The 16,934-nt window shown below is 41.9% G+C and overlaps 1 protein-coding gene across 1 annotated transcript; it reads right to left on the bottom strand.

Annotated features, from left to right (window-relative positions):
* Positions 1 to 11,806: 11,806 nt before the first annotated feature.
* LOC143940350 (uncharacterized) lies at positions 11,807 to 14,263 on the bottom strand. The gene has a single exon (XM_077461603.1). The coding sequence runs from the start codon at positions 14,196 to 14,198 to the stop codon at positions 13,242 to 13,244; it is 957 nt and encodes a 318-aa protein (XP_077317729.1). The 5' UTR covers positions 14,199 to 14,263; the 3' UTR covers positions 11,807 to 13,241.
* Between the last annotated feature and the right edge of the window lie 2,671 nt (positions 14,264 to 16,934).

The raw sequence follows: 16,934 nt of genomic DNA, 5'->3' as shown, positions 1-16,934 counted from the left end.
CTGAAAATCGCTCTGCACCGATTCGTCTGAACAGGCCCGTAATGTGTGCACGTTAGAGAAATCTCCCCAAAATTAAGACATATGGCATCCCCTAACTGACCATGCCAGCATGACACCAGGGGCATCCTGAGGTTAAGTTCTGGGTATATATAACACTCCCGGTGGTGTTATGGTCTCATGTGCTTTTTCTCCTGGGGATGCTGTAGATCACATTTGGACTAATTGTGACCACCAATTGACTCATAAGGTATTCATTCTAATTTGGCTCCTTTTTCACTTTTTTTTTTATCATTTCCTTGGTCTATGTAATGTATTGGGTTCAATTCTCTATGGCATTTTCCATTATATTCACACTTTTTTTTATACTCTTTATTACAAATTTTTCTGACATATTACTTTACATAATTTTACATTTTATATTCTTGCTATACAATTCTTTATATATTTCCAATTATATTTCCATTCTCTCTTATCATTCATTCCATTCTTTCTCATCCATCTATTATATTCAAACTTTTCCACAACTTCCCTCTCTTTCTCTTTGGTTTGTGTTGTACTCTGGTACAATCTTTACCTCTTTCTTTTTGTATTTTATCTAGAGTCATAGGGTGATGCCAATTTGTAAGTAGCAATTCTCGCCATATAAACAACTTACTATGGTTACAACTATTGGGCTCATTAGGCTTTTAGTCTGGAGTCTCACTCACATGTACTTTCACTGATTGTATCTTTCTTTGGCTGTATCCATCCCAGCGGGGTCAATTTTCTATGTTCATTTTCATTTTTTTTTTTTAACAATCAGGTTTTCTTTATTGAAGGATATTGCCCATAACAAGCAAAAGGAGGCCAAATCGGCCTAAACGACATGACAAGCAAAACAATTGTTTATACATACACTGAGTAACAGTTTGTGGTACTAGACAAGCAATGATAGAGCAATGGAGATAGCATAACCAGTGCACTTCCAGGGGAAGCGTTAGTTAACAAGGGCCCAAGAATTACGTACACAGCTCCAGTATTGGGGTGAATAAATGTATATATGGGGGGAGAGGGAGTATACAAGAGTCTTAATCAGGAAGTAGTACAGCCAGTGGCAGTCAGGGTACCCTCATCTATAGCGAGGTCCACGTCTGTCACACCTTTTCAAACTTCCAGGGGCATCCGTGACTGATATAGGTCAACTTGTATAGTGGTAATGCATGTTCTAATTTAGCAAGATTTTCACACTAATTCACACTCTGCTTTCTTGGGTGATGGTACTTTTGTATAATCCTTTTCCCACACTTGATCTCTATTTCCTGATATACTAGGATTCCTAGGCTTATACTTATCTGCAACTAGCAATATCTATCATATAACAAACATATACTACTTATACTTTTTACAGAAATGATTTGCATCATTTTCAATTTACACATGGAGACCTATCCACTCCAGGAGTTTGCCATATGTGTGCCTTGGACACCCGCGGGGTATGCCCCCACAGCTCCTGCAATAGACACATCTTCAGTCATCCTCAACTTCCAGCATCATATTTTTAACTTTGAGCTGATTTGTAAGTTGTCAGGAGTGGATTTATATACCTTATTTTATTTTTTCCTTTTTTTCATGCCCTTGGGCTAACTGTCAGATCACATTTGTATTTATACATATATATTTTTTGCAGATTTATGTCCTGTATCTGCTCCCGAGGAAGTGGAACATATTCCAAAAAATGTGTTGGGCTTTTAGGATGCAGTTATATCCTAATCATGTGCTGAAATTTCTTATAGATCATGTATTTTTAATCAATTTGGTGTCAGGGAATGCTTATCAGCTTATATTAACCGTTTTCTTTTTCGTTTCTGTAATATGTTATGTTTTATCTGTATACTTATGAATTAATAAATATGCCATCATGCATCTTTGTTACCAGCTATGTGTCACATACCTCATTCAAAGTCCCAACTCTCTCCTTTTTATGCGTGACCTCTTGATCATGTGCTTCATTTAAAGTCCCAATTACCCCCTCCTATAAACAACTGATGGAAACGCTAACATTTTAACCCTTCCTTGCCCTATCCAAAACCAAAAAAGGTTTAACTGAAATTTGAAGTGATAGTAGAGGTATTTTTATTTAAATAACAAACATGCCATACTTACCTGCTCTATACAATGATTTTGCACAGAGCAGCAATGATCCTCCTCTTCTCAGGTCCCTTGCTGGTGCTTCTGGCTCCACCTCTTCTCTGAGTGCCCCCATAGCAAACCACTTGAAGAAGGGGCATTTGTGCATGCTCGCTCCTGAGCCACGCTCTGTGTGTCAATAAGACACACAGAACAGGACTCGTCCCCACCCTTGCTCCCTCCTAACTCTGGCTGTGAGCTGTGATTGACAGCAACAGGAGCCATCAGCTAATCAGGAGGCAGAGAGCCAGGAGAGCAACCACACTCATACACATTGCTAGAATGCATTCTGGCTTGGGTGAGTATTGGGGGGGGGGCTGCATACTTAAGGTATTCTATCTTAAGTACCTCTCTGCATGAAGGTATAAAATCCTTCAGCCTTTAGAACCACTTTAAGGATGGCTCCCTAACTGAGTTGTTCCATAAACTGCAGTGCACACACTTATATAACAAAACATCACAATTATGCAACTCATGTATTTAACAATTGCTTGGCTGTGCTGTACACCCATATCTGATTTTCCTAGAATAAGACATAATAGAGAATTTCCTTTTCTTTGATGACTTAAGTCTAGTTTCATAACTGTAGTTTCATAGTCCGGTCTGGTTTCATTATTTTGTTGTGTTGAAGGAAGCCGCCTTTCACTGTGAAAGTTCAGCTATAGAAATGAACTGAACAATATAGCAGGCTAAGACATCTTTTCAGTAACAGATGAGACACTGGATTACATATCATTTAACTCTTTACTGCAACACAACTAGAATGTTTTATTAGATTCTCTTATTCTATCATAAGGACTGGTTTCTTCTACACGCTCAATCAAATAGAATTTCTAGGGACCATATTACTAATGCCCAGGGATTTTTGGTGCAGCAACTTACCCCCCTCCCCTAGGTCACACCCATCTCTGCCCCCTATCCACCCCCCTAGAACGGCCCCCTAGTACCACCCATTGTCTCCACCCCTAAACACAGAGCACCGCTCCCTTTAGAGAATAGGAAACCAAGTATATTTAGGGGGATTTTTGTATGGAATTTGTTAATAAAAAGCAGAGAAGTAAAATGTACAAAACATTCGAAATATCCAGTAACCAAAGTAATCTCAGAGGCACTTTCAGATATACCTATAGTCAGCAAGAGACAGCCCCCCCCCCCCCCCCCCCCCCACACACACACACACACACACACACACACACACACACACACACACACACACACACACACACACACACACATATATATATATATATATACACATATATAAACACTTACACACAGCAAGAGACAGCCCACATATATATGTGTATATACATATCCAGCAAAGAGACAGCCCATATATATATATATATATATATATATATATATACAGCAAGAAACAGCCTACATATATAGCCAGCAAGAGGCAGCCCACATATACAGTATCTCACAAAAGTGAGTGCACCCCTCACATTTTCAGAAATATTTGATTAGTTGCTAAGGGTTACAGCACATCATTACTACTAACGGATTGGTTGCTGAAGGTTACAGAAAATCATTACCGCTCACTGATTGCTTTTTAGAGATTACAGCACATCATTACTGCTAACTGATTGGTTGCCAGAGGTTACAGAATATCAGTACCACGCACTGACTGGTTATTCACAGCACATCATTTCGGCTTGCTGGTTGGCTGCTAGAGGTTACAGCACACATTACGCTCACTAATTGCTAGGAGTTACAGCACATTATTACTGCTAACTGATGGTTACTAGAGGTTACAGCAAATCATTACTGATAACTGGTTGCTAGATAGAATATCCTACAAACTCACAGCAGTCCCTTTGCTAAAGTAGAAGTGTTGTCTTTTACTGCAGCAGAATTTAACATGAGACAGAAAAGATGGGGTTAATGAAGCCGACCAGGATCAGTTTTAAAACTGTACTGTCAATGATCCCAACAAGAAGCGAGGCAGATATAAATGAAGCTTTCACTGCTTTAGCCTCTGAACTAAAGTATATCTCAGCAAGGCAAATGAGCTAATTCAGGTTGTTGAACATTCACGCTGTCTGCTCATCCATGCTGACCAGTATGCACAGGCAGCACTGATAGTGTTAATAGTAAGCAGAGAAGGGCAATAATAGTTTAAACTTTAGCAGCTAAAACAGTGGAAAACCTTAGCTCATCTAAGCACACAATGCTCATTCAGAATCAGGACACTCATCCATGCCTCCTGAGGAATGTAGTTGTCGCCCCCCCCCCACGATAATTTCTCACTCGCCTGGTCCCTAAAGCTGCTTGTCACACTCGGCCAGCTCCGGTGTTATCCATGATGCCGCTTACTGCTTCCTTTTCCCTGCAGCTGCATCTGCATTATGTGGCGAGATGTTGGGCCCCACAACAATGTCTGGGCTAAGGCCCGTTTTTTCCGCCTTAAATACGGCCCTGATACCACAAATTACCCCCCAAAACACATTCTGCTACTCCTCCTGTTTATAGTGATACCACATGTGTGAGACATTTACACAGCGTGGCCACATTGAGAGGTCCAATATGCAGGGAGTACCCTCAGGCATTCTAGGAGCATAAATTACACATATAATTTCCTGACTACTTCTTGCACTTTTGAAGGCCCTGGAGCACCAGGTCAATGGTAACGTCCCAAAAATGACCCAATTTTGGAAAGAAAACACCCCAACGTTTATTCTATGAGGCATTATGAGTCTTTCGAACATGTAATTTTTTTCTACAAGTTTTTGGAAAATGTGGAAAGAAAATGAAAACACATTTTTTTACACAAAATTGTTCATTTATACAATATTTCTAACACATAGCATGTACATACAAAAAAATTACACCCCAAAATAGATTCTCCTACTCCTCCTGAGTATGGCGATACCACATGTGTGAGACTTTTCTACAGCTTGGCCACATACAGAGGCCCAACATCCAGGGAGCAGCATCAGGTGTTCTAGGGGCATAAATTTCTCAAATCTAATTTGACTACCTATTACACTTTTGTGAGGCACTGTAGTGGCATGGATGAGAACTGATGTGGCATGGATGATCATGAATGGGGATGGATGAGCCGTGGATGGGGATGTCTGAGCATGGTTGAGCCATAAATGGGGATGGCTGAGTATGGCTGAGCATAGCTACAGTACAGCTGGGTACGGCTGAGTATGGCTGGGTATGGCTGAGTGCGCCTGAGTATGGCTGGATATTGCTGAGTACGGCTGGGTATGGCTGAGTATGGATGGGATGGCTGAGTGCGGCTGGGTACGGCTGGATATCGCTGAGTATGGCTGAGTATCACTGAGTATGGCTGGGTATTGCTGAGTATGGCTGGGTATCACTGAGTATGACTGGGTATGGCTGAGTATGGCTAGGTATCACTGATTATGGCTGAGTATAGCTGGGTATGGATGGATGATTATTGCTGAGTGTGGATGGCTGAGCATGGATGGATGAGTATGACAGAGGGATGGCTGTAAAGAGGCTCTCTGGGGACACTGATGTAGGGGGAGACTCTCTGAGGACACTGATTTAAGGGGAGCTCTCTGGGGACCCTGATGTAAGTGTCAGGTGTGACTGTGTGGCAATGACAAATGGTTTACATAGCTCATGGCATCATGGGTCAGGTAGAGGGCCCCTTAGCAGAATTTTGCTTAGGGCCCCAAAGAGGTCAGGATCGACACTGGATTACTGTTTTGTTTTTTTAGCATTGTTTATTGATTACGTTTATTTAAAATAGCTGCTGCCGTGCATTGAACCTATTGATCCATTTCAGCGCCTGGATCAGTGACATTTCTTTGTTAACTGATAACTTTATTGATAGTAAAATCTGTTAGCCCTTGTACACACGGTCGGAGATTCCGTCGGAATGTGTCCGATCGGACCGTTTTGTCGGATATTCTGACTGTGTGTGGTCTGCATCGGACTGTTTCCGTCGCAGTATCCGACAGACCAACTTTTCCAACTTGCCGGTAAAATTTTCAGACGAAATGCTCCGATCGGACATACTCCGATCATGTGTAGAGAATTCCGATCGGACAAAGTGCCACGCATGCTCAGATCAAATTCCTACACCAAAGCTATTGGCTACTAGCCTGAACGTAGTCCCGTCGTAACGAAATAACGCCATCACATCGGATTTTCTGACAACTTTGTCCGACCGTGTGTATGCAACAGTTTCGGACAAAATTTTGGTTGTCAGAATCTCCGACCATGTGTACAAGGGCTTACACCATTTGTACCCACAGGTAAGCCTTTAATAAGGCTTACCTGTAGGTACTGTGAATATCTCCTAAACTGTTTTGCTTGCGTCTATCTAGCAAGGTTATTTTGCGGTATAAGCAAGGAAACTCAGACCTCTGCAGTGTGTAAATGTGCTTTTACTTTACAAAAATGCTGTACATACAAAATTATTACAATATTATAAATACAGTACAAGACTGGCAGATATCTATATCAAATTAACAGCCTATTGTCTATACACAGTAAAAAAGTATGCTTAAAAGTAGGGATGCACCGATACCAATACTGGTATCGGTATCAGCGCTGATACTAGCCATTTTCACGAGTATTGGTACTCACAACAATGCTCTGATACTGGAAACCGATACTAGAAGATGTTGCTTGGGAGCAGACCGCCTCCTCCTCCCCTCTGGACAGTGCCATCCCCGACCTCCTCCTCCCAGTGGCATCGCTAGGTGCAGGCCCGCCCATCCTAACAGCTCACAAGTCTCGTCTCCTCGCTGCACACCTCCCTCCTCCAGCTCTGACTTCCGGCCACACAGAGCACTAGATCTGGGCTCTCCCTGGCTGTACGGGCGGTATCCTGTTGTACTGAGCAGCGGGGCTCTCTCCCTGCTCCATGTGCTGTCCGGCCAGCTCCTCTCCCGCCAGAGACACCTGTACCATGCCTGCAGTCTCTGGCTGTCTCCTGTACTATGCCTGCAGACTTTTGCTGTCTCCTGTACCATGCCTGCAGTCCCTGGCTGTCTCTTATACCATGCCTGCAGTCTCTGGCTGTCTCCGGTACCATGCCTGCAGTCCCTGACTGTCTCCTGTACCATGCCTGCAGTCTCTGGCTGTCTCCAGTACCATGCCTGCAGTCCCTGACTGTCTCCTGTACCATGCCTGCAGTCTCAGACTGTCTCCTGTACAATGTCTGCAGTCTCTGGCTGTCTCCGGTACCATGCCTGCAGACTCTGACTGTCTCCTGTACCATGCCTACAGTCCCTGACTGTCTCCTGCACCATGCCTGCAGTCTCTTGCTGTCTCCTGTACCATGCCTGAAGTCTCTGGCTATCTCCGGTACCATGCATGCAGTCCCTGACTGTCTCCTGTACCATGCCTGCAGTTTCTGACTGTCTCCTGTACCATGCCTGCAGTCTCTGAGGGTCTCTTGTACCATGCCTGCAGTCTCTGAAGGTCTCTTGTACCATGCCTGCAGTCACCTCTGCCCCATGACTCCCAATAACCCTCCTATCCCCATCCTCTCCCCCCCCCCCCCCCCCAGCGATCACAGCCTTTTCCATCCCAACTCTCCCACCCCACAATCCCTATTTCAACCCACCCTCAACTACCTTGCCCTCACTTACCCCTCCCCTCCAACCCTGCCATCACCCAACTCCCGAAACAACAACCTCCCAAACCACCCCTCTTCCTAGTCGAAAGGTATCGGTATTTGGTATCGGCGAGTACTTGCAAAAAGTATCGGTACTCGTACTCGTAGTTAAAGAAATGGTATCATGCACCCCTACTTAAAAGTTACTTAACTCCAGTTACTGTGGGTTTGTGATTTACTCACTTTTGCGAGATACTGTATATTTTGTCAGATACTGTATATTTCTTTACATCTAAAATCTTTGGACTAATGTTATAACAGCAACTGGATGGCCTATCACAGCACACATTTCCCTATTCCATAATAAATGACTATTATAAGAGATAATGAATGTTCTGTAGGGCAGTGAACATGTAAATATAACTCAATTCTTCTTTATTTTCACAGCTCTACTCACCACTGCTCTAAATGTTCTTATCCTTATAGCTGAAATACACTATATTGTCAAAAGTATTGTGACAGCGCATCTGTGAGGACAGCCACCTGATTTGCAGTCTCCACTCTAATTCATCCCAATGGGGTTGAGGTCAGGACTCTGTGCAGGCCAGTCAAGCTCCTTCACCCCAAATTCACTCATCTATGTCTTTATGGACTTTGCTTTGTACACTGGTGCGTAGTCATGTTGGAACAGGAAGGGGCCATCCCCAAACTGTTCCCACAAAGTTGGGAGCACGAAATTGTCCAGAATGTCTTGGTAGGATGACGCCTTAAGAGTTCCCTTCACTGGAACTAAGGGGCCAAGCCCAACCCCTGAAAAGCAACCCCGCACCATAATCCCATGTAATACTTTTGGCAATATTGTGTGAATGAGCAAGTTTGGGGTGAAGGAACTTGACTGGCCTGCACAACCCGATAGAACACCTTTGGGATGAATTAGACCGGAGACTGCGAGCCAGGTCTTCTTGTCCAACATCAGTGCCTGACTGGGATGTCATTAAAGTTCATGTGCATGGAAAGGCAGGTGTCCCAATACTTTTGACAATATTAATCTCTGACACTGCTAACTTGAAACATAAGTATAAAAATATCACTGTACGAATGTGACAAATATTCGCATAATCCAAACAAAACTTGCAGTATTTTGTGTAATATAATTATCTGATATGATCCCAGGACCATAATCCTTTTTTTTTCTGATTGAGGTGTTTACAAAATAATACTGCATTATGGGCAATATTTGTGCTTATGATCATAGGATATAATTATATTTACACAAAAGACTGCACATTTTGTTGGGGTTGTGTGAATGTTTTGTGCTTGTGCTATGTTTGTTACCCTAATATTACTTACTATCATTACTGTCCCCATAGTTACAAGTTATATAAATGCCTTTCCATTACAGTGCACTTTATATTTAGTTTAGTTGTTATCCTTTTACAAAGAAGACAATGACACCACTTATTTTTTGCTAACCAAAACCAAATATTGGGAGTGCTGCTCCAGGCTCTTATCTCTCCGGAGACTCACGGTGAAGAGTGCAGGCTGGGGAAGAGCTCTTTGCAGCTCAATATACTGTATGCAAAAACAACAGTGTCTATGATAAAAGCAGCCTCGGGCCAGACTCTGCTCAGGACATGCTCTCTAACGCATTTCGCACCGACCATAGGGCTTAGTCATGGAGGACCTCTATTTGCTAATAACATCACATATATTTTCAACACTATTATCTTGCTTCACATGATGTGATAGTTTGTGATTGATTTATAAAAGGAGAGAGAATATTCTTTTACAAAAGTGAATTTTTAGCTTAGTGACTAAAGTGAAGGCCTGATAATTGAGAATACAGTGAGTATAGAAAACAATCACTCCCCTTTAACCACTTCAGCCCCGGAAGCTTTGGCTGCTCAATGACCAGGCAATTTTTTGCGATACGGCACAGCGTCGCTTTAACTGGCAATTGTGTGGTCATGTGATGCTGTACCCAAACATAATATCCCCAATTATCCCCAAATCTCCTCTCCTCACAGAACAGGGATTTGTGTGTTCCCTGTTCTGCCTCTCGTGCCCGCGATCGCGCGTGACCGGCGGTCATCGCGACTGCTGGTCGCGAGCATCGGCACCCCCGCAGTGCAGCGCTGGAGCCAACCTACAGCTATGTCAGATCGTGAGATTGTGCCGACCTGCCACAGTATAATGACGGTGGCTGGTTGGCAAGTGGTTAAAACAACCACATTTTGTTGCTTTGCAGCCTGAAATGAAGGCAGACACTGTTTTTGTTTTATCCAGCTTTTTTTCAGTTTTTACTCAGTGCAACTTATAACATACAAGTGAAAGATATAAAACCATGTCATAAAATGTTTAAAAAAATTCAAAACAGAAACACTGAATTGTAAAAAGGATCCCCCCCCTCCTAAAAATGACTCGTTAACTCAATCAGGTGTAGCTAATAACCTTCTCGATGGCACACAAAGCCATTTGACTTTCAACTGTGATCAGCTGTGGTCATTTTGATTAGCTCAGCATGAAAAAGTTTTCCTGGAGCATATCAGTCCTGTTATGGGGGGTGTTACTCTGCAGCAGGGACTGGAACACTTGTTAGGATAAAAAGAAAAAATGGATGGGGCAAAATACAGTTAAATGCTTGAGGAAAATCTGCTCCCCTCTGCAAGAAAGTTGACAATGGGAAGAAGTTTTACCTTGCAACATGACACTAACCCAAAGCACACAGCAAAAAAGGCCACACAGTGTTTGAAGATGAAAACGGTGAATGGACTTGCATGGCCCACTCAGAGTCCAGACTTAAACCCCATTGATAATCTGTGGAATAACTTGAAGACTGGAGTCCACAAACGGTCACCATCAAATTGAACTAAACGTAAACAGTTCTGCAAAGAAGAGTGGATAAATATTGCAAAGTCTAGATGTGTAAAGTTAGTAGAGACATATCAGAATAGACTAAAGGCTGTAGAGATGGGGTTACCACCGCTCCAGGTAGGTCTGCTGAAACAAAAAGTTTTTTCCTCCAGGAAATGAAGAGCCCCAGGTGCCGGCTAATGCATATAGCAAATCAACGTGAGTAGAAAATTCTGGACAGCCAGTGAGTTAGCCAATCAATGAATTAATCAACCATTCAGTCACATGTTTTATCACAAATAGTATATATTTGTTAGCATTTTTAGTGATCATTAGCTATGAGTAGGCACTAAGTTTAGTGTGAAACGCGTCAGTGTTTTTGGTTCTGTGACATGTACAGTGTGATCCTGATGTTCTAATAAAGGCACAAGAAATTTCATTTGGAGTGCGACTGTCCAGAATTTTCTACTCACCTTGATAGACTAAAGGCTGTAATTAAAGCAAAAAGTAGTTCAACAAAATACTGGCACATGGGGGGTGATCCTTTTTACAACTCAGTGATTCTGTTTTTGAATTATTTTGAAAAATGTTTCTGACATGTTGGTGTTATATCTTTCACTTGTATGTTGCACTGAGTAAATACATTCTTCATTTCAGGCTGCATAGCAACAAAATGTGATTATTTTAACCACTTGTGGACCCCCCGCCATCATTATAAGGCAGCACTTTGAAGAGAAATATCGTCGTTATGGCAGCAGCTGGCTTCCATGACCCCAGTATCCTCTTCTTCAGTAGGTGGTCCTCTTTCAGATAAACGTGGTCTCAGTGGCGAGATATCGGGGGCGGGAGAGGGGCCCTCCGCCGCTTACCGGAGCTGCTGGCATCGGCGGAGGTGGTCGCATCCTCTCCCCTCTGTGGTATGGAGCTGAGTGATGGGCATTGCCCCCACCCAGCTCCAAACCATTGCAGGGCACAAGTGACGTCAAAACATCACGTCTGACCATAGCTCTTAAAAGGGACTTTTTTTTTTTAAACAACAAAAATTTTTTTATTTTTTTTTATTGCATTTTAGTGTAAATATGAGATCTGAGGTCTTTTTGACCCCAGATCTTATATTTAAGAGGTCCTGTCATGTTTTTTTTCTATTACAAAGCATGTTAACATTCCTTGTAATAGGAATAAAAGTGACACTTTTTTTTAAAGAACAGTGTAAAAATAAAAAATAAACAGTAAAATAAATACGAAAAAAAATTATATTTATTATTTAAATTACATGAAAGAACATTGATATATATCACAATGGAATAAAAATATTTCATAAGACGTGGTAATTATTCTGTATAAAAATAGTAGAGGTGCACTGATAAACATTTACTGTATGACAATAGGGGGTTGACAGTCTAGCCTCTAATAAGTATAACATGGTTCGGATAGACTCCTTACATATAGTGTAATATTTTTTTATGTTCATACCACCTCCCATTCTCTTTTGAAATCAGTGCTGGATTTCAGATGGTAGAAAATGTAATAATGCAAAGTGCAATATTCAAAATGCAGTAATCCATAACAATGCATAGTACAAATGGTATTACTGTTCAGAACGAATGAATAGCGATATTTTATGTGACAGCATATTCTGGTAATACATTATGCAGCATGTTACAGAACATATAAAACCAGTGACATCAAGTCTTACTGGTACATAAGCTCAAACCATAATATTGCATTTATAGACTATTTAGGCCAAATTCACACTCTGTGTTAGGCGAATTGGGCTAAATGTGTTGCGTTGTATTGCATGTTACCAGAACACACAGTAACATGCGTATTTTTGTGTGTTGCAGTGCCATTCATTTTAAAATAACGTTAGTGGTTAGCTCTCATATCTTAGCATAAGGTCCTTGGCTGGCTTTCAGTGCTCTGGTTTCATACTGGCATGATCGCCAATGTCTGATCAAGTTAAAAAGTTAACAAGTCTGTGTATGAACACATTAGATTTAAAGTGTATATCAAGCAGCCAAAAAAACTTTTTTATTTTTTTTTATTTGGATAGCATGGGAAAGGATTAGTTTCCCTTTCTGTATTTTATTGATATCCAACACTCTGTTAAAGAACTTACTGTCAACTGTATCATCAGAGAGGAAATGAGGAAAAATATGCAACAGGGATACAGACAAAAAAAAAAAAGTTCCCACACAGCAGTAAAAATACAACAAGGGTTCTAATTCTTTATCCACAATATCCCAAACTAAGAAAAAAGTTTCGGCTGCACATACACTTTAAGCTCCATCAATGACTTCAACTGATGTAAATAGCTTTATGAACTTTATAAAGTTCCATGTAGTATTTTTCTGCAGTATAAATACAAGAAATAAATTGGCATCTATGGCTACTCTACCCCCTTCCCCACCCCTGCACTTAAACAGAGTTACTTCTTTTCCACATTTGGGGTAAAACATCTTAAACTTTTTTGTATGTAGTTAGAAATTTGATAATAAAATACTTTACACTTTCTCTGGGTAAGGAAACCCTAAGTTTGCTTCTAATTAAACCAGTCACGTTACCTATATCTGGAAGCTGTCAGCGACTTAATAGGACCCTTATAATAAAGCTTACTGTATACAGTGTTTTTTTTATTGATATAATTTTTTTCAGACAGTGATGCAAATGTCCCTTAGTGAGCTTTAGTCGGTGGAATCCCATTTTGTGGAAGAGGTGCCACAGTCCGATTTGCAATCTTTTTTCCCCAGTTCCCATTGCTTTGCAGATGGTTGGGTGACTCTTCAGTCTTCAGTACATGTTTGGTGTTGTGCTTCCCAGTCATTTGGCATGTAGGATCAGAGTCTGATCTTGCTCCAACACTAGACACAAGAGCATTTTTAGCTGCAATGGTGGTCATAGCCCTTAGAAGGACTTGGTTCCTGTTTGGAGCTGACTGAGGAACAAGTGATGGCACAGACCTTGCCTTAATTTGTCCATCTAGTTTCAAAGGTGTCGGTGCTGCTTGGCCTTCTTTGTGACTTACTTTTTTAAAGACACTTTTCCATTCTGCCCGTTTCTCTGATGCTGGCGAAGATTCGACATCCTTAGAAGAGCAGTGATGACAGCAAACTTTAACCTCTTTTTGCAATGCTTGCAGCTCCTGTGTAAGCTCTGTTTTTAAGGACTCAAAAGAAGCCTTCATTTCCAAGCGCAGTGCATTGAGCTCAAGATGTAACTGGCTCTCAAGGTCAAAAGAAAGGCAGGCTGGGCTGGAACAATGGCAACATTTGCTGCCTTCTTGTGGTCCATTACGTTTTCCTCCCTCCACAGGAGTTTTGGAAGCCAGCTGTGCATAAGACACCTTGTCTACTAGTTCTATCATTTGGTTGCGTGGGCTGTGTTCCCTTATTTGTGCACGAATCTGTCCCCTGAGTTGTGCCAGTCGTGGATGACTTTTACCTTTGTTATAAATTCCATTCTTTATTGGTTTTTCATCATCTTGCTTGCCAGATTGTGGTGCTTTTTTCTCTTGGTCTACGTCATTTATGGTTGCATTGCTCCCGTTGCTCTGGGGGGAGATGGATGGACTCTCACTCTGTGACCCCTCTGAGATTGTGTAGAGTAACCCAATAGTACCGTGCGTAGTCATCCTTTCGAAGAGACAGAGCTAAGTCTGCTAGTGTCTGAATCTCACACACCAAGCCATGAATCTCCAGGGGGAATTAGTCACAGCTATTGTGGCAACTAACAAGCACGATACCAAATTCAAGAACAGGAGCGATCCCTAGAGAGCCTCTGATTACTTGTTGTTCTATGCAGGCCCTATAATGCAGAAAGTACACAGCTATCAAGGCAAGCATTATTTTATACGATTATATCATATGGATGCAAATTAGCAATGATGAACAATACAATAAAAGGACACATATGGATGTCAAATTTACCCACAATATCTTTGAATGAGCGTCTTAAATTTACTGCTATATGAATTACAATGAAGTGGATTTATACGACAGTATGGATGGATTTTAGCAATATTGTAACATTCTGTCATCTACTCTGAATTTTACCTGTTTATTCTTTGTGTTTAGAACAGACCGGTAATAAGAAACGTTAATGATCTCCGAGGTCTTATTATGCATGCTGCTGCTCATCTATCAGAAACACCCAAAGGACTTAATATTTGCTTGCAGATACCATTGGCTTGGAACAGAAAACAATAATGACTAGCCAACAAGCACTGCAAAGCGTGGGGACAAACAGAACAAAAACGTCATCTGTGGTGCTACAGGGACATTATAGAAGCTCCTCTGCTTTATTTTTTATGGCTACATTTTAAGTAAAGACAGAGCTGTTGGGATAGGTAGTGAATGGTGATAACCCCTGTGAATTTTTTGCTGTTCAAGTTTCTGAGACAAACAGCAAGAGAGAGAAAAGTTCTCAAAGGCATAAGGAAATTCCCGCTTAGACAGTGGTCACTCGAACAGGTGCCCCATTGGAAAATTGCTCTGATATATTATTCCTCTTTTAGTGGCAACCATAATATTTTTGATTTCCAATTTTTGATTTCCAATTACTTTTACAATGGTTACAGGACAGATAAAGAGGGTGGATCTCCCCAGGCAGCAATATAAACTTAACAGTGCTTCTCACACTTCTACAGTCTACTTCATGTTTACGGAAAGGGCAGGAGAATTATAGTTAGCAGGCAAAAGAATGAACCAATGATGCTTCTTGGTGAAACCGCTATACATGCATAAATGATTAAAAATCGTCCTGTCAATAGCTCTGTTAGCGTTCAAGCAGATTGCAAAAAGCTTATAGGTAGAAATATTAGAAAGGGCAGACCCTAGGTAAACATTATTCACCCACTAAAGGGAGTTTCATTAAATAATTGATATGAAAAATAGTGAAAAAAAGGAATGCTTTGAGCATTTTGCCAACCCCCTAACTTTACTAAAAGGCCTGTTTAGCCTAAGAATTGTATTTCGAACCACTTAGTAGCTTTCCTAATGCATGCCACAGTAGTTGATGAACATTGACGGGGCTTGCTCTAGCTTCTCCATTTGCCATTCGTCACTTTGTATTCATCACAAAGAAATACCAATTACTGCTTCATCTAACTTAGTCCTACTAGTCACTTTACAAGTCTACATAAATAAAGTCTTGACATCTCACAATGTACAGAAATACTATAATATTTCAAAACAGTGTAGATCAGGGGTAGGCAACCCCCGGTACACGAAGATTCTTTTGCCGGCATGCAACTCCCTCCCTATCAGTAGAGCAGTGCACGGAAGTGTCAGTGAGACACAAATGCATTCCAATCTCCACGCCGCACCTGCGCTGAGGGGGAGGCACTGTGCCCCCACACATTGGAAAAGATGGAAAACGTTGTTTGGTTATCTAACTTTGTTGTAGCTGCGATCGTTAGCTCTTGTGATGTGGAAGAGAGTAGGTGGAATTCTGCTGGGGGGGCAGTCACTGTTTCCAGGAGGAGGAGGACTGTGATTGGCCATGGCCAACGCCAATCACAGTCCTGCTAGCCCCATCCACCATCTGGAGGAAGATGACTCCCTTGGTTGCCACTACCAATCTCAGAAAGAATCGATGTCACTGTGATTGAGAAAACCACAATCAGATGACAGTTTGTGGAATTACTGTTGAGCTTCTGGGAACTTTGTTGAAAAAATAAAAATAAAATGATGTGTATATATAACGTGTTTGTGTGCATGTGTCACTTAGTACTGACCCCTCAGCTCTGCGTCATCTACTACCAAGCTCTAAATCACCTACTTCCAACCTCTGAACTCTGCAGCACTTAAACCTGACCCCTGAGCTTTGCGTCACTTACTACTGAACCCCTGCACTCTGTCTCCCTTTAAGCCACAGCCAGTATTCAGAGCAATTAAAATCACACCCAATTTTGCTTCGGCACTGCACTTTTTCTATACTGCAGGTTCTCGATTTTGCATACAGGCCCACTGCTTTCAGAAAATGCCCCTGACCTGAGCTTATTGCGCATCCATTCCAGATGCTTGTATGTGACATTACATCACATACTTCAGATGCAAGCAAGTGGTCTGGATGCGAGAGTTGGATCAGCATGATGAGTGTGCCAGGACAGGTAGATGTGTCTCATCTCTGCTTCCTTGCACCACTCTGCATATCATGCATATCATAGATGAGAAGGGTACAGTAGTGGAACTAGTGGAGCAGATGAGCAGGGGGGGGGGTAGTAGTGGAACAGAAGAGCAGGAGGCTACGGTGCTGGGGCAGATGTGCGGGGGGTACAGTGGTGGAAGAGATGAGAGGGGGGTTCAGCAGTGGGACAGAAGAGCAAGAGGGTTACAGTGATGGGGCAGATGAGCAGGGGGTTACAGTG

Source organism: Lithobates pipiens, unplaced genomic scaffold, assembly GCF_037356315.1.
Source record: "Lithobates pipiens isolate NorthernLeopardFrog02 unplaced genomic scaffold, aLitPip1_a1.2 Scaffold_3, whole genome shotgun sequence".
Lineage (NCBI taxonomy): Eukaryota > Metazoa > Chordata > Amphibia > Anura > Ranidae > Lithobates > Lithobates pipiens.
The sequence above is the reverse complement of the archived record's forward strand: the minus strand, read 5'-3'. Positions and strand labels throughout refer to the sequence as shown.